This window comes from Mustela nivalis, assembly GCF_964662115.1.
Source record: "Mustela nivalis genome assembly, chromosome: 6".
In the NCBI taxonomy this organism is placed as follows: domain Eukaryota; kingdom Metazoa; phylum Chordata; class Mammalia; order Carnivora; family Mustelidae; genus Mustela; species Mustela nivalis.
In genome coordinates, this window is record NC_139025.1 from 76,271,389 (window position 1) to 76,295,679 (window position 24,291).

The 24,291-nt window shown below is 36.4% G+C and overlaps 1 protein-coding gene across 4 annotated transcripts in view; it reads left to right on the plus strand.

Moving 5' to 3' along the window:
* Positions 1-24,291, plus strand: part of DMXL2 (Dmx like 2) — a 159,561-nt gene that overhangs the window by 106,430 nt on the left and 28,840 nt on the right. For all 4 annotated transcript variants that reach the window (XM_082734764.1, XM_082734761.1, XM_082734763.1 and 1 more), the window contains exons 18-23: positions 20-1,696; positions 4,240-4,350; positions 8,287-8,456; positions 11,448-11,545; positions 11,973-12,138; positions 14,426-14,690. In XM_082734764.1, the coding sequence (XP_082590890.1) occupies positions 20-1,696; positions 4,240-4,350; positions 8,287-8,456; positions 11,448-11,545; positions 11,973-12,138; positions 14,426-14,690 (2,487 nt within the window). The remainder of the gene's footprint in view (positions 1-19; positions 1,697-4,239; positions 4,351-8,286; positions 8,457-11,447; positions 11,546-11,972; positions 12,139-14,425; positions 14,691-24,291) is intronic.

Genomic DNA, 24,291 nt, shown 5'->3' on the forward strand with positions numbered 1-24,291 from the left:
CTGCTTTTTCTTTTTTAAGGCCATCTGAGTTCTTCTTCGATTTATCCGGTGTGCCTTGCCCCTTATTTAGTGGTTACAACTTGTTCTGACAATAAAGTACGCTTCTGGAAGTGTAGTATGGAAACCAACCTGCAGTGCCAAAGCGATGAGAAGGAAACTTACCATTGGAGGAGATGGCCCTTGATGAATGATGAAGGAGAAGATAACAGCAGTACAGTGAGCATTGTGGGAAGACCAGTTGCTGTTAGCTGTTCATACACAGGCCGCCTTGCCGTGGCTTACAAACAACCTGTCCACCACAATGGTTTTGTTTCTAAAGAATTTTCCATGCATGTTTGCATCTTTGAATGTGAATCTACGGGAGGATCAGAATGGGTTTTAGAGCAAACAATTCATCTTGATGATTTGGTCAAGGTTGGCAGTGTACTTGATTCGAGGGTCAGTGTTGACAGTAATCTGTTTGTGTACAGCAAATCAGATGCGCTTTTGAGCAAGGATAGATACCTTATTCCAAATATCAAACATTTAGTACATTTGGACTGGGTTTCAAAAGAAGATGGCTCCCACATTCTCACAGTGGGGGTTGGTGCTAATATCTTCATGTATGGACGGCTCTCAGGAATTGTGACTGAGCAAATCAATAGTAAGGATGGAGTGGCTGTCATTACTTTACCACTAGGTGGTAGTATCAAGCAAGGAGTTAGGTCAAGATGGGTTCTTCTTCGATCTATAGACTTGGTGTCCTCTGTGGATGGTACACCTTCGCTGCCTGTTTCTCTCTCCTGGGTGAGAGACGGGATATTGGTGGTGGGCATGGATTGTGAAATGCACGTGTATGCACAGTGGAAGCATGCGGTCAAATTTGGAGACATTGAAGCTGATAGTCCTGATGCAGAAGAGACAGCAATACAAGACCATTCTGCCTTTAAATCTAATATGTTGTCAAGAAAAAGTATTGTTGAAGGCACAGCTATTGCTGATGATGTGTTTTGTTCACCAACTGTGGTTCAGGATGGCGGCTTATTTGAGGCTGCACATGTACTTTCCCCTACTCTCCCTCAGTATCATCCAACTCAGCTGTTAGAATTGATGGATTTAGGGAAAGTTCGAAGGGCTAAAGCTATTCTCTCTCATTTAGTGAAATGCATTGCAGGTGAAGTTGCGATAGTTAGAGATGCTGATGCTGGAGAAGGGACTAAGCGACATCTTTCCCGAACCATTAGTGTAAGTGGCAGTACAGCAAAGGATACGGTCACCATAGGAAAGGATGGCACTCGAGATTATACCGAAATAGATTCTATTCCTCCACTACCATTATATGCACTGCTTGCTGCGGATCAGGATACAACCTACAGAATTTCAGAAGAGAGTACGAAAATACCCCAGAGCTTTGAAGATCATACCAAAAGTGAACCAGAAGATCAGTATTCAGAGCTGTTCCAAATCCAGGATATAACCACAGATGATATAGATTTAGAGCCAGAACAGAGAGAAAACAAATCGAAAGTAATAAATCTTTCTCAGTATGGACCTGCTTACTTTGGCCAGGAACACGCTAGGGTACTTTCAAGTCACCTTATGCACTCGAGTCTACCAGGCCTTACCCGTTTGGAGCAGATGTTCCTCGTGGCTTTGGCTGATACAGTGGCCACCACCAGCACAGAGCTTGATGAAAACAGAGATAAGAGTTACTCAGGTAAGTATTCCCACTGAAATTTACAAGGTTACCATGCATAGAACCATTTGTATAATGTATGCAATGACTCACATATTAAGTTGCAGTTTTTCTTGAAACCTTGCAGTGAAAAGAACTCTTTAGTAGACAATTACAGTTTGTAGACAATTACAATCATAATATGATTAATTGTGAAAGAAAGGACTGTTGGGATAGGCTATGACTTGCACATATGACATCGTGGATTTGTGATATCTGTGTGCATTCTCACATGAGCTTTTACACTGAAAGCTTTGTGTCACTTTAGATCTATGTAGTCTTGTTTTTTCAAAACACAGTGACTCCTATGGCTTATTTTAGTTTTTATTTTACTTTTAGTAATTATAGTGGCCCACTTGATAATTTTACTATTGAACCATGAGGCTTATAGGGACCTCATGATCTCAACTTGTTCATCTTCCCATTTCTAGATATATATATTTTTTTACAATTACCTAATTTTCTCTGAAATGTCTCTTTGAGGAAGAGGTTTTAATACATTTTACTGTAATGTGTGTCTTGATTAATTTGCTCTATAACCAGAACATTTTTGGCTGTCTCCTGAAACTAGATTCCATTCTCTTTTATGCAGATAGTTGAAGGTAATGGTGTTGCTTGTAAATGATGGCATTAGCCAAGGAAACTGAAAATTATTGATCATTCATTCATTCAGTAAATATTGTGGAGGAGTGAACAGTTGCTATATGCCAGGCACTTTATGTACTTTATCATACTTAATTGTCACAACAATCTAGGTAGGTAGCTGTTACTATACTAAATTTTATAGATGAAGACACTGATCCTTAGGGAGATTAAGTGACATACAAGGTCATGCAGGTAGTAAGTGGCAGAGCTGGGGTTCCTATGTGGATACCTCATTGCCTTCCAGCCTGTACTCTTACTATTTCACAAGATTTCTAAATTTGAGGGAAAAAGACTGTTTCTCAAAGCTAGCTGGAATGTATTTATATCCTTATAATATATCCCCCAAATTTTCTCTTTGTAGATTAAAATAACTGGAGACTTCAGAAGCTTTTGCCTGGGGACCTATTTTCCAAACATGTTAATTAAAACAAATCCTAATGATTATGAGGTAGTATATTCAATAGAGCAGGATTTTCCCTGTAATAGTCTTAATGAAGCCTTTATTGAAAACTTAAAAGTTTTTACTCTGAGATATCAAGAAAATAGGTCACAATTCATGAAAAATGTTTTAAACTTTGATTCGGAACTATATGATTGGCAGGGCAGTATTAAAATGGCTCATCCTGGTCACAGTGCTCTTTCATGAGGTGGCTAAGGCAGGAATTAATGTCTCCACTTCACAGGTGGGAAACTGAAGCTCCGAGTTTAAGTATGTTGCACGTCTCAGTCAGTGGATTCTAAGTAAATGAATTCTTCCTAGTGGAATTAAAGGCATTCCTGACTCTGCTTTCTCTCGAACCCCATATTCCAGTCTTTGGACATGCTACCAGTTCTCCCATATCTAGGTCCAGTCATTTCTCACCACTCCTCCTATGGCCATTCCGGTCAGGTCACTGTCCCCTCCTGCCTGGTTATAGACAAAGTCTCCAACACTGCTAAGTTCTTGTTACCTCAGTCTGTTCTCCCGCCTACACTAGTGGATTGCTATCTCACTTTAGAGTAGAAGCCATACCCCTACAGAGGTCCACAAGGCCCCATGTGATCTCCGTTCATTTTCACTGACCTCCTTGTGTCCCAGAAAGACCCTAGACACATTCCTGTCTCAAGGTCTTCGCACATTTTGTTTCCTCTGTGTGGAATGTTTGTTTTTCCAAATTTATGCCCGGCATAATTTGAGAGTTTAAAACATTTTATTTTCTTCTAGAAAATATTATTTGATTTAACATTCTTATTACTTCCTAAGTGGCAGTTACTGTGCTGGGTGCTGTTCAGACTTTTGAATTGCTTTCCTCCAACAGTGGCTATAATTTTAATTAAACTCACCACACTTTTACCTTTGCACAACTTTTAAATAGGAGTGAGTTTGTGAAATTAGGTTGAGGTTCAACCTTAGCTTTGTAAAACTAGCCTAGGGAATCAGATTTTAAATCTTTCATAGTACTGTATATCACTTGAGCTAACCAGACTAGAAAATTTTATCTTTTTTATTAATGATAATAAACGAATGATTTCATTTTATATATGTAATTCCTGTGTTTTAAATCTCTATCTGACTTCACATAGGAAATGCTTCTTAAGATTGTATCTAGCTTAATATAGTTAATATATTTTTTATTGGATTTCAAGATTTCATTTATTATGAATAGCTGTAAGTACTGTTGTTACCTGTATATTTTCCTCATTTTTCATTTGGGAGTTTCAGTATTTACAAATATTTTTTGTAAAGACATTTTTTTTATAAAGATATCCAAGTGTTGACAAAGGAATACACTCAAATATATATTTTGTGCAAATTGTTATTGTTGAATTTAATGCTTATTTCCTAATTTTTATTGGTTTGTGATCTTTTCCCTGAAACATATTTTCTGTTTGCTTTGCAGGAAGAGACACACTAGACGAGTGTGGTTTGAGATACTTACTAGCTATGCGTTTGCACACATGCCTTTTGACATCGCTGCCTCCTTTATACCGAGTACAGCTACTTCATCAAGGTATTTAACTCCTTGTTTGAAACTTTGCAAGACTTTTATTTCATATTGAAATGAAATATTTGTATGTATATTTGGGTAGAAGAATTAGCTAAGTCATTATATGCATTCTTATCATTAGCCTTAAGAACTTCCTGTCACATGGTGCCCACTGACACTTCTTCTGTGCCTCTTTCAGCTCTGTTCTGTGACTTTGGCTCTTCTCTCTCAGTTTCTCAGACTTTACTCACTAAAGTTGCAGTAGTTTAGAGTAAACCTTACCAGGTTTACTGCCTAAGGCCGTAAAAGTGGCCCTGAATTTCTTTGACATCTGATATCTTTTTTAAAAAATTATGTGAATTTTGCCCTATGTTTTATTATTTCTGTTTATTTTAATGTAAGCATTATATTATAAGTCCTGTACTCACAAGTAAAGCTGATGTTTTGGGAATATGTGCCAGATAGTAATCCAGTAGATTTGCATATTTGTCACATACTGCCACACACGCTGATTTGAGGTGTAAGGATTTATGTCAGCCCCCTAATTTACAGATTTACACCCAGGGACGCCTGGGTGAGTCAATTGGTTAAGTGCTGCCTTTTACTCAGGTCATGATCCCAGAGTCCTGGGATCAAGCCCTTCATGGGCTCCCTGCTCTGTGGGGAGCCTACTTATCCCTCTGCTCTTCCTGCCTCCCTGTCTCTTTCTCTCTTGCTGTCTATTGTGAATAAATAAATAAAATCTTAAAAAAAATAAAATAGTGAAAAACTGAAACTATAAAGTGACCTGCCCAAGATATAGGGCTATTTATTAATAGACGTTGGCATTAGAATTCAAGTCCAGTGCAGTGTTCATTAGACTATGTTCTTTTTGAAACCAGCCTCCTGGACACAGCCCCATAAATAATGCTTTAGTATTAGGAACTAGAATATCAGGCTTTATAATTTGTTTTTCTTACCCACAGCACTTACTCTTCACCCTCATAAATGCTCTTTGAAAATATAATTCTAAACATCTGTCTGATAGTCTATCATGTTTTTAAACTACGTTTCATCTATCTAGTCCTTCATTTGTGAAACAGATTTGGCTGGTTTTCTATTTGAATGATCACTGTAATGAATGACCTTATAACTCTTCATACAAATATTAATGTATATATCTGATTATTTTCCAACAGTGGAATTAATGAGTCAGAGGGCTTGAAAGTTCTTATTGACTCTTTTTTTTTTTTTTGAGGTAGTTGTTTGTTTTTATTTTTAATGTTTCAGTCAACACTTTGTTGCCAGATCGATATTCTAAATTCTGAACCTAACTGTATCTTAGTATTTTTTTATTCAAGTATAATTAATATACAGTATAGTTTCAAGTGTACAATATAATGAATCATCAATTCTGTACATTTTTCAGTGTTCATCAAGATAAATGTACTTAATCCTGTCTTGTTTCTCCCGTCTGCCCATCCACGTCCCCTCCAGCAACCACAACTTTGCTATATTTAAGAGTGAAATTTCTTAAGGCTTGATGAGTATTGCCCCAGACAGAAACACTGTACTCATTTACATTCCTGGAAACAGTGTTCGACAGTTCCAAAACTTAACCCATTGTGGACTTGTCATTACCATTTTAAACAATCTGTGCCATTTGGTTAGGTTTAAAAAAATGGTATCTAGGAGGTTCTTTTACACTTTAGTTTTAAATAATAGATGGTACTGAATCACTTAATGACAATTGTGGAATTGAAAATTCCATTTTCCCTTTGATACAGTTGAAACACTGGACATAAGTGACTGCTATTATAAATAATGATCTTAGGAAGAGTTTTCAGGGGAAAAGTTCAGTAGATGGGATACAGATAGAAAGGCTAAGAAGGACAGAGGAAAACTGCAAAGGATAGACTGTTACTGGTAGGCAAAAAATAAATAAGTAAATAATTATCTGTTGGTGCCCCTCTTCTTTTTCTTCTTTTTTTTTTTTTTTTTTTTGAAGATTTTTATTTATTTATTTGACAGAGATCACAAGTAGGCAGAGAGGCAGGGTGGGGGATGGGGGAAGCAGGCTCCCTGCTTGAGCAGGGAGCCAAGTGTGGGGGCTCGATCCCAAGACTGAGATCATGACCTGAGCTGAAGGCAAGAGGCTTAACCCGTTGAGCCACCGAGGCGCCCCGTTCTTTTTTCCTTAATGTATGTATGTATGTATATATACATACACACACACACACACACACATATGTATTAAGCTATGGAGCAGGTCACCTTAAACTCTGTAGTTATGATTTTTTAATCTGTAAAATAGGGGGCTGATATAAATCCTTGTATCTCAAATCAGGGTGTGTGGCAGTACGCTACAAGTATGCAAATCTACTGGATTATCTGGCACATATTCCCGAAACTTCAGCTTTACTTGTGAGTATATGACTTACAATGCAATGCTTATATTAAAATAAACATAAAGTTAGGCTTCCAAATACATTCACTTCTGAACCTAATTCCCTTGACATACCTGTTTATTTCCTGTTTCTACTTAATCATACCAAAATTTTAATTAATCACATTACACTTAAGGATACAGCATGTAATATATTTAATATTATTCTTTATATTATAAATTTGCTTTTAGCAAAGATATACTGTGTGCATTGCTATGTAATAGCAACTTCTAAAGCAAAGTTTCAGTTATTTGATGTAGTGATTATTTCCTAAATCAGGCAAAGATTTAAAAATTAATCTGCCTTTTAGGTTATGAAAAACTACAAATTGGTGTTAGTAAATTTTGGCTATTTTTCCTTAAATTTATGTTGGCAGTCAAGGCTTGTTGCACTGAATTTTTTTTTTTTTAATGCTCTGATTTTAGGCACAGTTTTATAGAAATGTTAGCAATGGGAAATTTAAAAAACTTAAGATTATTATTCAAAATCGTCATAATAGTTTTTCCTTTTATACCTTCTAAAGGAACTGTTGTGAAGCAGTAGTGATTAGAAAATCTTTAAACTATATTGGAAGTCTATATAGTAGTTGTTAATGAAAAAATTACATGTGGTAACACTGATGGTCTTCTAGCATTGAGAAGCCTGTGCTATAATGTGACTATTATTGACTTCAGACATGAGGTCCAAAATGGGTCCATATAGATGGCTACTTTGAACAGTCTGGCCTCTTTCCTAGTCTCCTCTGCGTACTTCCTGTCATTCCTACTATCTGTCATCAATTTGTGTGTCTCATTTCCCTTGTGTTTCCTCTCCATCTGCTCTAAGTGGAACAAAGTGTTATCAGTAAACTGTCGATAAAATCCCTTGTACTTCCAAGTCTGATGGTGTTGCCTCTAAATACAACCTAGATTCCTGTCAGTCTTCTTCCAGGACAAAAAGAATTTGCCATATACCAACAGTATTAGGCAGCTTTAAACTACTTTTAACCAAGATGCCAAAGGCAAAGGAATGTTGTTCCCTGGCTGTTGTTATTCCCTGCAACTGTCTTGAAGGTTAGACCTTACTGTGAAATGATATTTAGCTCCTTGGCCAGAGGGATGAATGGGGCAGTTTTCACTATTCACTGCTGGAGGATATGGTCTGCATTGCTGTGAAAAAATACCCAAGGACACAGGCCAAGATATTTTGACTTGAGCAGAGCTTTCACTGTTGATAAGTTTGGTGTGTGTACGTATAAATGACTCGATATTCAAATATCTTTCCTGTGATTAAGTTTTAGTGTCTCTATTTTTGCAGAGAAAAAAAGTAAATACTTGGGAAAAAGAGATTTTTTCATTTTGTGTGTTCTGCCATTGCTCTTGTATTTAGAAGCTTATAGTGTAAAGTCCTTGAATGATGACTTTCTTTTACTTTTTTTTTTCTGCTTGAAAATTCTTTCCAGAATGAAAGAATAAATACATGACTATGTGAAAAATTGTTTTGTTCTTTTTTGGTAGAGTTCTGAAAAGGTTATTATTTTGTATTTCTAATTTAGGTGTGTCTACCTGCCATTTTGCCTGGGCTTTTCATTCTGAGGCTGAAGAAGAACTGATAAATATGATTCCGGCAATTCAGAGAGGGGACCCTCAGTGGTCTGAGTTAAGAGCTATGGGAATAGGTTGGTGGGTCAGGAATATTAACACTCTTCGAAGATGCATTGAAAAGGTAACTTTACTTCATTGGAAGCTCAAGTTAAAAAAAAAAAAATCTTTAAAGGATAAAAGATACTATCTTCCAGAAAATATGTAGTGGGGAATTAGTTTGCACATCTTGAGATCTTGAGAATTTCTTAAATAATAATTTTTGGAGATTCCAAAAACTTGACCTTTATAAAATGCCTGTGTAGTATATCAATTGCCTTTTTCCATATATACTGAGTTTATAATATTTATGGAGTTGCATTTTTTTTGCTATCAGTTGAAGTGTGTCAACTAGTTGGAGAAAATTCAAAAATCTTTTTTTAAAAAATAACTTGAAGTTTGCAGTGGATATGAAAAGTACAGCATAGAGAATATAGTCAGTAAGATTATAATGGCATTGTATTGTGACAGATGGTGACTGCATTTACTGTGGTGAGCATAATGTGTAGTATTGTCAAATCACTGTTATATACCTAAAACTGCTCTAACACTGTATGTTGATTGTATTTCAATAACAATATTTACAAAAGAAAATACAAGAATCTAAATTTAGAAAACAAACTTCAGTTCTTATCAGATAGGTACATTATGGATACAAAAATTATTTTTTATATAAAGGATTCTCTGTATGGCTAGGTTAATAAATAGCAAACTTCCTATGTACACTTAAAATACCATTCAATAAAAGGTTTTGATTTGTGTGCACTTGAAGAATGTATCTATGGCAGCAAATTAAACATGCTGTAAAATTTTTTATGACAGGCTTTCGGAATCTGTTTTCTGGTAGATTCCCTTTAGAAAAAATTTGTTCAATAATTTGTTAGTGGAAGCTGAAAATTCCTTCAGTGTTGCAGAAACAAACCGTTATTGAGCACCTACTGTGTGCCAGGTTGGTACTAGTTGCTCTTCACAACCTATTTCATATAATCATCTTACTGGTCCTGTGTGGCCATCTCCATTTCTACCTGATGGACTAGGGCTAGAAGGGTGAGGTAACCCGCCCAAAGCTCCTGGTATTTGTAACTGTTAGACTGAGTCTGTGCCTGTTCTACTCTACTGGGGTTAGAAAGGTGGAATGCTCATTATTTACTTGTAGGAGCTCATCAAAATTCCCAGAAGTACAATTAATGATACAACATTTGTGAAGTACAGATTTATTTCTCCCAAGAGAAATTCATTCCTCTACAGTAGTAGTCGTCACATTTTATTGTCAGAAGAATCAGCTGGCAAACTCACTTAAAATGCATATCTTCCAGGCCAATTTTCATTTGGTAGGTTGAGTGTAGCTAGGGGTGTGCGGTCTTCATCTCAGCATCCTGAGATTCTGGTGTTCATTGTGGCTCTCGGATTACTTTGAAATGTGAGCACAGAAGTGTCATTTTCCTGTTACATGCAAAGTTGCCAATAAGATAATCAGTGTTTCTCTTCTCAAAATAGGCACAAATGTGAGAAGGAATTTATTCTTATACCAACTTTTGGTGTATGGGGAAAGTTAATTGTTACAGCATGTAAATGACACAGTATCTACATTAAATTTTTTATATTCTGAAACAATGGAAAAAAGAGGACATATTTTCTCTGAAATGTTTCAGATTTTGGCTACAAAGATCTCCTTAATTTCTTGTCAGCAATTAGTTGTGTCTTATAATTATTTCTGATATGTACATAGGATTTAATTCCACAAGAAAAGTATCTCTTAAAATTGCATCAAAGGATACATGAATTTTTTGCCTTGAGATATGTATTATAATCCTTAGTGAATCATGAATAAAAATTTCTCTAAAAATTATTAAACATCAAAATACTAAGTTAAATAATTGAAGACAGAGAAAATATTAAAAAAGAAGAGAAATAAACAGGTATTGAGAATACAGCATTTTCATGATGCAGTTTCCCCGTCTCCCATTTCTTGGTAGTTTTCTGCTTCACCATTAGTCACTGTGAACTAATAAAACAAAAACACGTGTTGTTTTTTATTGTCATACCTCTCCGCGTAGTGATTTGCAGAAGTTATCTAAGTGTCCTTGAAAAATTAAGATACTGTCTGTATGATAATTGTGTTCAAAACAGTATAATTATGTATAATAATGTTATTGGCTTAATTTTTAAACTTAACACTGAGTTGATTGGTTCTGTATGAATTCAGCAACTTTGGATATAAGCTCTGAGGAGATTAATGAATCATGTGTTCATTAAGACTCTTTGTCATGGAATTTCTAAGAATTGAAATTTGTAAGCTCTTGAAAATAACGGAGCTTCAACCTTCTGTGTTAATTACATGCCAGAAAGAAGGTGTCAGTCTTTAGAATAGTCAAAATTTGATTGGAAAATACCAGAAACAATGTTTCTTTAAAAAGTATGTTTAAAAAAAACACTGGAACACTCACTTATTTTTGTCTATAGTTGTTTACGTGTGTGTATATAATTGATATTTATTCACAGATGTCTGTATCAGTATGAGTTGAGAAAGCTTTAAATTGTGAAATCACATTGACTATGGAAGTTAGCATTTTAGCTTTTACAAAACATTAAGAAATGTAACATTTAATTTTCAAGAAAAAGATCACATCTGTTGAATATTCTGCCTTCTTTTTTGTTTCATGTGGTAGACACTTTTATTACTACCTGGGTTCTAATACCTTTTCCACCCCTTAATGTGTGACCTTAGGCAGTTCACTTAACCTCTCTGTGTCTCCGTTGCTGCCTTTGTAAAATGGGGATAATCCTCATGGATTGTGGTAATTTAATAAGATAAATAAAAGGCACTTACACTGGTGCCTGGTACATGGAAGTAATTAGTAAATTGCTAGTTGCTATTATTATTTTTATTATAATTACTGGCATACCAGTAGTTGTCTCTCAGAGCTACTGGAAACTGTGGAATAGAGCCAACTTTTCTCATCTCCATGGTTACTATCAGCGATGTAAGAGCAGGGAAGCATTAATTGTTGGTTAATTGGTTGTAATTCTTTTATCAAATAGTTAATTTAATAGATTTGTTTTATTTACCATTTAGGTTGCCAAAGCTTCTTTCCAAAGGAACAATGATGCCTTGGACGCTGCACTGTTCTACCTTTCCATGAAGAAGAAAGCAGTAGTGTGGGGTCTGTTTAGGTAAGTTCCCTCAACAGTGAACATGATTGACTGGGGTGAAGATTGTGCTGCAGATATTCTGATGCTGGTGCTTTTCAAAGTACTTAGATACATAAGTCTGATCAGATCAGCTTACTTTTCTGTATCCTGGTTTCTTTATTAGCAAGAAATGGGTATAATATCAGTTCAGCATAACCTAAAGGGTGGGATGTTGTTTAAAAAAAAAAAAGTTGATAAAAGCACTTTGAAAAGTAAGCACTGTGTCCTGTTTATGTATATACAAGGAATTTGAGCTTTCCTTACCACAAGTGAAGAGAATCTTGGTAAGAGATACCTATTACTGAAATTATTTTAGATGGGTGTTTGAGATTATTTTCACATGTTCTGAAAAGGATTCAAAATATTTTAGATTTCCCTTAGCCACTGATACTTGTGTTCTTGTTTCCAGATCACAGCATGATGAGAAGATGACAACATTTTTTAGCCACAACTTTAATGAAGATAGGTGGCGTAAAGCTGCTTTGAAAAATGCTTTCTCTTTACTTGGAAAGCAACGCTTTGAACAATCTGCTGCTTTTTTCTTGTTAGCTGGTTCATTGAAAGATGCCATAGAGGTACAAATAAGAAAACATGCTGTGAGATACTTGTAGGAGATTGAAAATCTGAAGACGTTATAGAGTAGACTGATTTTCTTTCTTTCTTTCTTTCTTTTTTTAGTTTGTAATACTGAAATTTATTTTACTACTTGGATTATAAATTAAAATTTTTTTAAAGATTTTATTTGTTTGGGACCCCTGGGTGGCTCAGTTGGTTAAGCAGCTCCTTTGGCTCAGGTCATGATCCCAGTGTCCTGGGATCGAGTCCCACATCAGGCTCCTTGCTCAGCAGGGAGCCTGCTTCTGCCTCTGCCTGCCATTCTGTCTGCCTGTGCTTGCTCTCTCTCCCTCTCTCTCTGATAAATAAATAAAATCTTTAAAAAAAAATATTTTATTTGTTTACTTGACAGATCACAAGTAGACAAGCAAGCAGAGAGAGAAGAAGAAGCAGGCTCCCCACTGAGCAGAGATCCCAGGACCCTGGGATCATGACCAGAGCCGAAGTCAGAGGCTAAACACACTGAGCTACCCAAGCACCCCTAAATTAAATTTTTTTAAATCAGAAAACTTGTGTGTAATAAATTAGGTTACAGATTTGTAAAGCTCATTATAATGTAATTCTACATACTGAATTGCCTTTTTGTTTCTAAAAGATTTTATTTATTTATTTTGAGAGGGAGAGCGAGGAAGAGAGAACATGAAAGGGTAGAAGGTCAGAGGAAGAAGTAGACTCCCTGTGGAGCTGGGAGCCCAATGTGGGACTCCGGGACTCCCATCCCGGGACTCCAGGATCATGACCTGAGCCAAAGACAAGTCGCTTACCTGACTGAGTCACCCAGGCGCCCTGAATTGCCTTTTAAAAAGAAAAAAAATTATGTTCACTTGGCTTGTAATTTTCTGTTTTATATTTGTAAAGACAGAGAATACAGAGAACTGAAATAGTGGTGTAGTGATAAACGAAATTATAAATCAATTCAGATGTGAAACATAAACCAAAAATTTTTATATAGAGAATATTGCATTTCAAGTATATATATATAAAAGAATGACTAATGAATATTTTCTTCCTAGCTATCTTACGATTCCGAACTATTTGAAGTATGTGTAGGTCACAACCTCCTTCTCTGGGGTAGATAGGCAGCTACTTTAAGTTCTTTTTTTTCTAAATGAAATTCATAGATAAGGAACTGAAATTGCTATTTGTATTGTTTTGTAATGTAGTTGTCTTAGGTATTGAAAAATGAATGAGGAGATAAAACTGTATTTTTTGATACATATACCTGGCAGTTGATTATGAGAGAAGTTATAGGGGCATCTGGGTGGCCCAGCTGGTTGAGCATCTGGCTCTTGATTTAGGTTCAGGTCATGATCTCAGGGTCCTGAGATCGAGCCCTACATCAGGCTCCATGATCAGTGGACAGTCAGCTTGAGATTGTTCTCCCCCCCCTCTCCCTACTCACTTATTCTCACTCATAAATAAATAAATCTTTAAAAAAAAGAGAGAGAAATTATGAAGGTTACTGTTTGTTTATGAGATCTTCCCGCTAAGATACTTACTGTCATTATGAACAATCCATACCAGTGAGGGAAAAGTAGAAATAATTGGAAGTAATACATGATAGAAGAAAAAGGAAATACCCAACAAAAAGAAATTCTCTACATTTAGAATTAGTCACATTTTCAAAAATGATCTCTGGTGTATGATTTTTTAAAATAACAAATATTTATGATTTTGAAATAGGAAGTTTCAGGTAATCAGGAGAAGAAGAGAAATGTTGATTGAGAGACACTTTTATTGCCTGAATGACCTCAAATTCTCTATATGCGTAATTACATTAGAATATAAATTAGAGTAAAAATAGAATTATGGCTTTATTTCATATGTTATTTGTTACTTAATTAGAAGGTTATTTTAAAATAGTAATAGTTATGTTTATATGGACATGTATTTTGGAATTAAGAGGAGCTGACATATATAAATTCAAATGTCATAAGTATATTTAATTTTAAATTAGTATTAATTTAAATTGATCTAAGTCTGAGGTAATTTTGATATTTGTCTTATGCTTATTTTATAAATGATCTTTCTAGGCCAGAAACTGCTAAGTTCTAGTTTCTTACTCTTTTTTATAGCTATTCTTTAATCACCTATCAGGTAGTCATTTGCTTGAATTACTGTCTCAACCTCTGTACCCCTCCCACCACTATAAGAATATAAATGGTAGATTTCAGGGTATCAGTGGAGTGTTCCATATTGCTAAGTAATTGTCATTAAATAAGTATTTCTCAATACTTGAATTTACAGGTATGTCTTGAAAAAATGGAAGATATTCAGTTAGCCATGGTTATTGCCCGTTTGTATGAATCTGAATTTGAGACCTCATCCACTTATATATCAATCCTAAATCAGAAGATTCTGGGTTGCCAAAAGGATGGCTCAGGATTTGATTGCAAAAGATTACATCCTGATCCTTTCCTGCGTAGTCTTGCCTATTGGGTAATGAAAGATTATACCCGAGCTTTGGACACATTATTGGAGCAGACCCCAAAGGAGGATGATGAACATCAAGGTAGGACATTTCTGGGTTTCTCTTTTTTTTTTTTTTTTTTTTTTTAGGATATTATTTTTAAGTAATTTCTACACCCAGGGTGGGGTTCACACATATGAAAAGAGTCATATGCAACCAACTGAGCCAGCCAAGTGCCCCTCTTTTTCTTTTTTAAAAGAAGGCTGTTTCTGAACTTTAATGTTTACTTAGGAAAAAAAATAAAAAACAAAACCCAATTATATTGAACTGAAGCATACATGATGTTTACATATTGTATCGCTCTTTCCATATAATCATATAGCTGGTGTTTTTTTGTTTTGTTTTGTTTCTTAAGTAGAAATATTGGCTGTTGCACGCACTGGTTTAAGTGCCTGGACCTTTATTCTTGTATGATAAGCTTTCTTTACTTCTAGTTATCCCAAATAATTTGGATTTTTTTGAAGCATCTGGAGGGCATTTATTAGCACTCTTTGCAATAATTTTTTTAAAAAATGGAACATTCTAAGTGTTTGTCAATAGAATAGTTAAATGAATTATGGTATATCCATACTACAGAAATAATGTGCCATTAGAAATGAGGCTGATTGATGTGTTAATATGTGCTGTAGTAGTTAGTGAAACAAGTGAGATGCAGAGTGGCGTAATTCTTGTTGCATTTTATTTACATATGCATGTCGCAATAATGTGTGTGTGTTTACCTACTGGGTCTAGTCTCCTTCTTCCTCTCCCTTTGTTGTTTTCTGGAATAAATCAAAAGAAACTGAATACAGGGGTGCCTGGGTTGCTCAGTCAGTTAAGTGCTCAGATCGTGACCTCGGGGTTGTGGGATCCAACCTCGTGCTGGGCTCAGTGCTGCTTAAGAACCTGCTTAAGACTCTCTGTCTCTCCCCCGCACCCCTCCTGACTCATGCTCATTCTTGCTCCCTCTTAAAAAAAAAAAAATAAAATAAAATAAAAAAGAAACTGAATACTAGTTACTGGTTACCTTTGGAGAATAGTGTGGGGAGATCACAAAGCTTTCATTTTGCATTTTCCTTGCAAAATGCAAGCAAAAATACAAGCAAAATGCATACAAGCATTTTCCTTGCTGAGTTATAACTGGATGATGAGTATTAGTACTTAGAGGGCACTTGTGATAAGCACTGGGTGTTACATATAAGTGATGAAATCACTGAATTCTACTCTGAAACCAGTATTACCCTATATGTTAACTAGAATTTAAATAAAAACTTAAAAAAATTTTTTTTGTTATGTATTATTTTTAAATGCAAAAAAACCCTACATGGATAAGGGGATTAGGGACCCATTTTTACTTTCTTTTTTATAAAGAAGAAATATTTTAATATATAGTATTAAAAATTTTAGAGGAAAGGATATTAAACCTTTAGAAGAAAAATAAGTATCTGAGTTTCCCAGGTAATTTTAATAAAATGTGCACATTTTTATAGAAAGAAGGTTCTTTTTATTTCTGTTTTCTAGGTTAATTTTTTAAAACTTGTTATTGTGAAAACTGCAAATATATGTAAAAGAGTGAATAACAGATACTGAAAGTCTGTGAATCCATCACCCAACTTCAGTAGCTATCGACTTAGACCGACTTTGCATCATATATACACCATCCTTTTTACCTCCTCCCATTCTCAACATAGATTTATTTTGAAACAAATTTCAGCATATCATTTCTTTTATAAATATTTCAAAATGAATCTCTAAAAAGTAACGACTCTTAAAACAACACGTATCACTGTAACAAAATTTGATTAGTAATCATGAAATGGGCAGTGTTCAGATTTTCCTGGTTGTCTCATAAAATCTTATACAATTAATTTGTTTGAATTAAGATTCAGAAGAGGGGCGCCTGGGTGGCTCAGTAGGTTAAAGCCTCTGTCTTCGGCTCAGGTCATGATCCCAGGGTCCTGGGATCGAGCCCCACATTGGGCTCTCTGCTCAGCAGGGAGCCTGCTCTGCCTGCCTCTCTGCCTACTTGTGATCTCTGTCTGTCAAATAAATAAATAATCTTAAAAAAAAAAAAAAAGATTCAGATGAGGCATATATGTTACAATGGGTTGAGGTGTTTCTTTGATCTATTTTGTTTTATTTTCTTTTAAAATTGTATTGATTATTACAAGTGGGAGGGGGTGTGTTAGAGGGAGAAACAGACTCCCTGCTGAACAGGGAGCCCCGCACGGGACTCAATCCCAGGATCATGACCAGAGCTGAAAGTAGATGCTTAACCAATGGAGCCACTCCGGTGCCCTCTTTTGTCTACTTTAATCTACAGTTTTTCCTTCTTCCTTTTTCTTGTTCCTTGTAATACATTTGTTAAAGAATGTTCACTTTACGGTTTCTCACTTTTTAGAATTTGTTGGTTTTGTCCCTTTTGTGTCACTTCATGTGTTCCCCCCCATGTTTTCTATATGTCTTATAAATTGGTAATTAATTCTAGATGGTTTTATTAGATTTTTGGCAGAAATATTTTATGGTGGTGTGGAATACTTCTGTCAGGGAACACATATCATTTGCTTGTTTTGCTTTTTGTTGCATTAACAGCCATCAGTTATCACTGCATAGATCCTTTATTTCATTAATGTTTATAAAATGATCATACTCTTCCTTTATGAGTTGGAATACTTCTCTAGAAGTACAGTCTCCCTTAGCTCTTTGATTACTCTAAAATCCAGTAGTATACGTAGTGAAGGAAACATCAGTGTTTGATTCTTTCACTTTATCAGTTTTCAAAATAATAATTTGGTTCACTAACATACTACAAAGGCAACTAATTAGCTTTTATATTTATTTGAGTTATTTGAACTCACAGATTTAGATAGATTTGTGTTTGACTCCATTCTGGTTTATTATTGTATATGCTCAGATTATCTCACTTTTAACCAGTGGGAGCCTCTACAAGTTCTTGAATCCTTTTGATCTTATTCTTTGACAGTTTCTTTGCTTTCTGTTAGGGCATGCTATTTTAGGCTCCTCTTTTACAACTCATGCCCCAGGTCTGGAAATGGCCATTCTCTCTAAGAATCCTTGTTCCTTTGAATGGGGAATAATAGAGACTACATCCTGGGCATACAGATCCTCATTTGCTGTCGGTTTGGTCATTGTGTCTAGGCTGTTTTTATGAATGGAGGCAGGATTTTTTTTTAACCTGAGAATTCGTGAGTTCACATTGAAATTTTTATTTCAGTACAGATTATAGATTTCTTTTTGAATTTCATATTTGTGTCTTAAAATGAAAAGCTCAAATTCTCATAGCCTTAACATATTTGTTATTTTTAAAAATTTTTTATTTTTTATAAACATATATTTTTATCCCCAGGGGTAAGGTCAGTGAATCGCCAAGTTTACACACTTCACAGTACTCACCATAGCACATACCCTCCTTAATGTCCATAACCCCACCCTCCTCTCCCGACCCCCCTCCCCCAGCAACCCTCAGTTTGTTTTGTGAGATTAAGAGTCACTTATGGTTTGTCTCCCTCCCAATCCCATCTTGTTTCATATTCTTCTACCCCCTTAACCCCCCATGTTGCATCTCCACTTCTTCATATCAGGGAGATCATATGATAGTTGTCTTTCTCCGACTGACTTATTTTCGCTAAGCATGATACCCTCTAGTTCCATCCACATTGTTGCAAATGGCAAGATTTCATTTCTTTTGATGGCTGCATAGTATTCCATTGTGTATATATACCACATCTTCTTGATCTATTCATCTGTTGATGGACATTTAGGTTCTTTCCATAGTTTGGCTATTGTAGACATTGCTGCTATAAACATTCAGGTACATGTGCCCCTTTGGATCACTACGTTCATATCTTTAGGGTAAATACCCAGTAGTGCAATTGCTGGGTCATAGGGTACTTCTATTTTCAACATTTTGAGGAACCTCCATGCTGTTTTCCAGAGTGGTTGCACCAGCTTGCATTCCCACCAACAGTGTAGGAGGGTTCCCCTTTCCCCGTATCTTCGCCAGCATCTGTCATTTCCTGACTTGTTAATTTTAGCCATTCTGAATGGTGTGAGGTGATATCTCATTGTGGTTTTGATTTGTATTTCCCTGATGCCGAGTGATGTGGAGCACTTTTTCATGTGTCTGTTGGCCATCTGGATGTCTTCTTTGCAGAAATGTCTGTTCATGTCTTCTGCCCATTTCTTGATTGGATTATTTGTTTTTAGGTGTTGAGTTGGCTAAGTTCTTTATAGATTTTGGACACTAGCCCTTTATCTGATATGTCGTTTGCAAATATCTTCTCCCATTCTGTCACTTGTCTTTTGGTTTTGTTAACTGTTTCCTTTGCTGTGCAAAAGCTTTTGATCTTGATGAAATCCCAATAGTTCATTTTTGTCCTTGCTTCCCTTGCCTTTGGTGATGTTCCTAGGAAGATGTTGCTGCGGGCTGAGGTCGAAGAGGTTGCTGCCTGTGTTCTCCTCAAGGATTTTGATGGATTCCTTTCTCACATTAAGGTCCTTCATCCATTTTGAGTCCATTTTCGTGTGTGGTATAAGGAAATGGTCCAGTTTCATTTTTCTGCATGTGGCTGACCAATTTTCCCAGCACCATTTATTGAAGAGGCTGTCTTTTTTTCATTGGACATTCTTTCCTGCTTTGTCAAAGATTCGTTGACCATAGAGTTGAGGGTCTATTTCTGGGCTCTCTATTCTGTTACATTGATCTGTGTGTCTGTTTTTGTGCCAGTACCATGCTGTCTTGATGATGACAGCTTTGTAATAGAACTTGAAGTCCAGAAGTGTGATGCCACCAACTTTGGCTTTCTTTTTCAATATTTCTTTGGTTATTCGAGGTCTTTCCTAGTTCCATATAAATTTTAGGATTATTTGTTCCATTTCTTTGAAAAAAATGGATGGTATTTTGATAGGAATTGCATTAAATATGTAGATTGCTTTAGGTAGCATAGACATTTTCATAATATTTGTTCTTCCAATCCAGGAGCATGGAACATTTTTCCATTTCTTTGTGTCTTCCTCAATTTCTTTCATGAGTACTTTATAGTTTTCTGAGTATAGATTCTGTGCCTCTTGGTTAGGTTTATTCCTAGGTATCTTATGGTTTTGGGTGCAATTGTAAATGGGATTGACTCCTTAATTTCTCTTTCTTCTGTCTTGTTGGTGTAGAGAAATGCAACTGATTTCTGTGCATTGATTTTATATCCCGACACTTTACTGAATTCCTGTATAAGTTCTAGCAGTTTTAGAGTGGAGTCTTTTGGGTTTTCCACATATAGTATCATATCATCTGCGAAGAGTGATAGTTTGATTTCTTCTTTGCCGATTTGGATGCCTTTAATTTCCTTTTGTTGTCTGATTGCTGAGGCTAGGACTTCTAGTACTATGTTGAATAGCAGTGGTGATAAGGGACATCCCTGCTGTGTTCCTGACCTTAGCAGAAACGCTTTCAGTTTTTCTCCATTGAGAATGATAGTTGTGGTGGGTTTTTCATAGATGGCTTTGATAATACTGAGGTATGTGCCCTCTATCCCTACACTTTGAAGAGTTTTGATCAGGAAGGGATGCTGTACTTTGTCAAATGCTTTTTCAGCATCTATTGAGAGTATCATATGGTTCTTTTCTTTCTTTTATTGATGTGTTGTATCACATTCATTGATTTGTGGATGTTGAACCAACTTTGTAGCCCTGGAATAAATCCCACTTGGTCGTGGTAAATTTTAATGTACTGTTGAATCCTATTGGCTAGTATTTTGGTGAGAATTTTCACATCTGTGTTCATCAAGGATATTGGTCTTTAGTTCTCTTTTTTGATGGGATCCTTGTCTGGTTTTGGGATCAAGGTGATGCTGGCCTCATAAAATGAGTTTGGAAGCTTTCCTTCCAGTTCTAGTTTTTGGAACAGTTTCAGGAGAATAGGAATTAGTTCTTCTTTAAATGTTTGGTAGAATTCCTCTGGGAAACCGCCTGGCCCTGGGCTTTTGTTTGGAGATTTTTGATGACTGTTTCAATCTCCTTACTGGCTATTGGTCTGTTCAGGTTTTCTATTTCTTCCTGCTTCAGTTGTGGTAGTTTATATGTCTCTAGGAATGCATCCATTTCTTCCAGATTGTCAAATTTGTTGGCGTAGTATGATCTTATAATTGTTTGTATTTTTTTGGTTTTAGTTGTGATCTCTCCTCTTTCACTCATGATTTTATTTATTTGGGTCCTTTCTCTTTTCTTTTTGATAAGTCTGGCCAAGGGTTTATCAATCTTATTAATTATTTCAAAGAACCAGCTTAGTTTCATCGATTTTCTCTGTTGTCTTTTTGGTTTCTATTTCATTGATTTCTGCTCCGATCTTTATGATTTCTCTTCTGCTGGGTTTAGGCTTTCTTTCTTGTTCTTTTTCCAGCTCCTTTAGTTGTAGGGTTAGGTTGTGTACTTGAGACCTTTCTTGTTTCTTGAGAAAGGCTTGTACCGCTATATATTTTCCTCTCAGGACTGTCTTTGCTGTGTCCCACAGATTTTGAACCGATGTGTTTTCATTATCATTTGTTTCCATGAATTTTTTCAATTCTTCTTTAATTTCCTGGTTGACCCATTCATTCTTTAAAAGGATGCTGTTTAGTCTCCATGTATTTGGGTTCTTTGCAAATTTCCTCTTGTGATTGAGTTCTGGTTCAGAGCATTGTGGTCTGAAAATACGCAGGGAATGATCTCGCTCTTTTGATACTGGTTGAGACCTGATTTAGGACCCAGGATATGATCTATTCTGGAATAGATCCATGTGCACTGGAGAAGAATGTGTATTCTGTTGCTTTGGGATTAAATGTTCTGAATATATCTGTGATTTCCATCTGGTCCAGTGTGTCATTTAAGGATTTGATCCTTTGCTTGGATGATCTGTCCATTTCAGTGAGGGGAGTGTTAAAGTCCCCTACTATTATTGTAGATGTGTTTCTTTGATTATGTTATTAATTGGTTTCTATAGTTGGCTGCTCCCACGTTAGGGGCATAGATACTTAAAATTGTTAGATCTTCTTGTTGGACAGATCATTTGAGTATGATATAGTGTCCTTCCTCATCTTTATAATTATTATAGTCTTTGGCTTAAAATCTAATTGATCTGATATAAGGATTGCCACCCCTGCTTTCTTCTGATGTCCATTAGCATGGACTTTAAATCTGAAGGTGTCTTCGGGTCTAAAATGAGTTTCTTGTAGGCAACATATAGATGGGTTTTGTTTTTTTTAATCCATTCTGATACCCTGTGTCTTTTGATTGGGGCATTTAGCCCATTAACACTCAGAGTAACTATTGAGAGATATGAATTTAGTGCCATTGTATTGCCTGTAAGGTGACTGTTACTGTATATTGTCTCTGTTCCTTTCTGATCTAGTACTTTTAGGCTCTCTCTTTGCTTAGAGGACCCCTTTCAGTATTTCCTGTAGAGCTGGTTTGGTGTTTGCAAATTCTTTCAGTTTTTGTTTGTCCTGGAGCTTTTTATCTCTCCTTCTATTTTCAGTGATAGCCTAGCTGGATATAGTATTCTTGGCTGCATGTTTTTCTCGTTTAGTGCTCTGAATATATCATGCCAGCTCTTTCTGGCCTGCCAGGTCCCTGTGGATAAGTCTGCTGCCAATCTAATATTTTTACCATTGTATGTTACAGACTTCTTTTCCCAGGCTGCTTTCAGGATTTTCTCTTTGTCACTGAGACTTGTAAATTTTATTATTATGTAACGGGGTGTGGACCTATTCTTGTTGATTTTGAGGGGGGTTCTTTGCACCTCCTGGATTTTGATGCTTGTTCCCTTTGCCATATTAGGAAAATTCTCTCCAATAATTCTCTCCAATATACCTTCTGCTCCCTTCTCTCTTTCTTCTTCTTCTGGAATCCCAATTATTCTAATGTTGATTATGTTATTAATTGGTTTATATAGTTGGCTGCTCTTCTTCTTATGGTGTCACTTATCTCTCGAATTCTCCCCTCGTGGTCCAGTAGGGGACCTACTTTATTCTTTATTCTCTGTCTCAGCTTCTTTATTCTCTGTCATTTGGTCTTCTGTATTGCTAATTCTTTCTTCTGCCTCATTTATCCTAGCAGTGAGAGCCTCCATTTTTTATTGCACCTCATTAATAGCTTTTTAAATTTCAACTTGGTTAGATTTTAGTTCTTTTATTTCTCCAGAAAGGGCTTTTATATCTCCTGAGAGGGTTTCTCTAATATCTTCCATGCCTTTTTCGAGCCCAGCTAGAACTGAGAATCGTCGTTCTGAATTCAATATCTGACATATTACCAATGTCTGTATTGATTATGTCCCTAGCCTTCGGTACTGCCTCTTGTTATTTTTTTTTTGTGGTGAATTTTTCCGCCTTGTCATTTTGTCCAGATAAGAGTATATGAAGGAGCAAGTAAGATACTAAAAGGGTGGCAAAGACCCCAGGAAAATACGCTTTAACCAAATCAGAAGAGATCCCAAATCATGGAGGGGAGAAAGGGGATAAAAAGAGGTTAAGAAAAAAAAAAGAAAACAAATAAAGAAAAAATATAAAAAAGAAAAAAATATATATATTAGATATTAGATAAACTAGTTTAAAAATATTAAAAAAGAAAAGGGTAAAAGTTAAAAAAATTTAGCAGAAGAGGGAAAAAAAATTGAAAAAAAATTAACTGCAAGACTGAAGAATCATGGGGAGAAAGCCATGAGTTCCATGTTTTGCTTTCTCCTCCTCTGGAATTCCGCTGCTCTCCTTGGTATTGAACCTGCACTCCTTGGTAGGTGAACTTGGTCCTGTCTGGATTTCTTGTTGATTTTCTGGGGGAGTGGCCTGTTGTAATGATTCTCAAGTGTCTTTGCCCCAGGCGGAATTGTACCGCCCTTACTAGGAGCAGGGCTGAGTAATCAGCTCGGGTTCACTTTCGGGAGCTTTTGTTCCCTGAATGCTTTCCATAGAGTTCCAAAGGACGGGAATGAAAATGGTGGCCTCCTGGTCTCTGGCCTGGAGGAGCCGAGAGCTCGGGGCCCCACTCCTCAGTGCGCCCTCATAGAATAGTGCCCAATCACTCCTGTCTCCCTGGCCTCCGGCCACTCTCCGAGCTCACCAAGCCTGTGACTGGTTCAAGGTAACCTCGAGTTGAGAGCTCACTCCTTGGTTCTGTCTCTGTAGCCAGCTTCCCCGTTCTAATACCTGCAAGCTCTGCGACACTCAGAACCCCCCATCCTTCTGTGACCCTGCGGTACCTGAGGCCACGCTGACCCCGCGTGGGCTTCACCCTGGTTTAGCCTCTGGAGCAATGTCCCTCAGCGGAACAGACTTTTAAAAGCCCTGATTTTGTGTTCCGATGTTCCGCCAGCTTGCCCGGAGCCGGCCCCTCCCCCCGCTGTCTATCTTCCTGTCGCTTTGGATTCACTTCTCCACCAGTCCTACCTTTCAGAAGTGGTTGATTTTCTGTTTCTAGAATTGCTGTTCTGCTTCTCTTCGATCTCCCATTGGATTTTAGGTGTTTGCAATCTTTAGATAAGCTATCTAGCTGATCTCCTGCTGCCTGATGTAGTCTCAGCCTGCTACTTCTCTGACATCTTGACTCCTCTCCTCACATATTTGTTATTTTATATGTATATGATAGGTTCAGAAAAATGATGCAAAAATTTTTCGTAGCA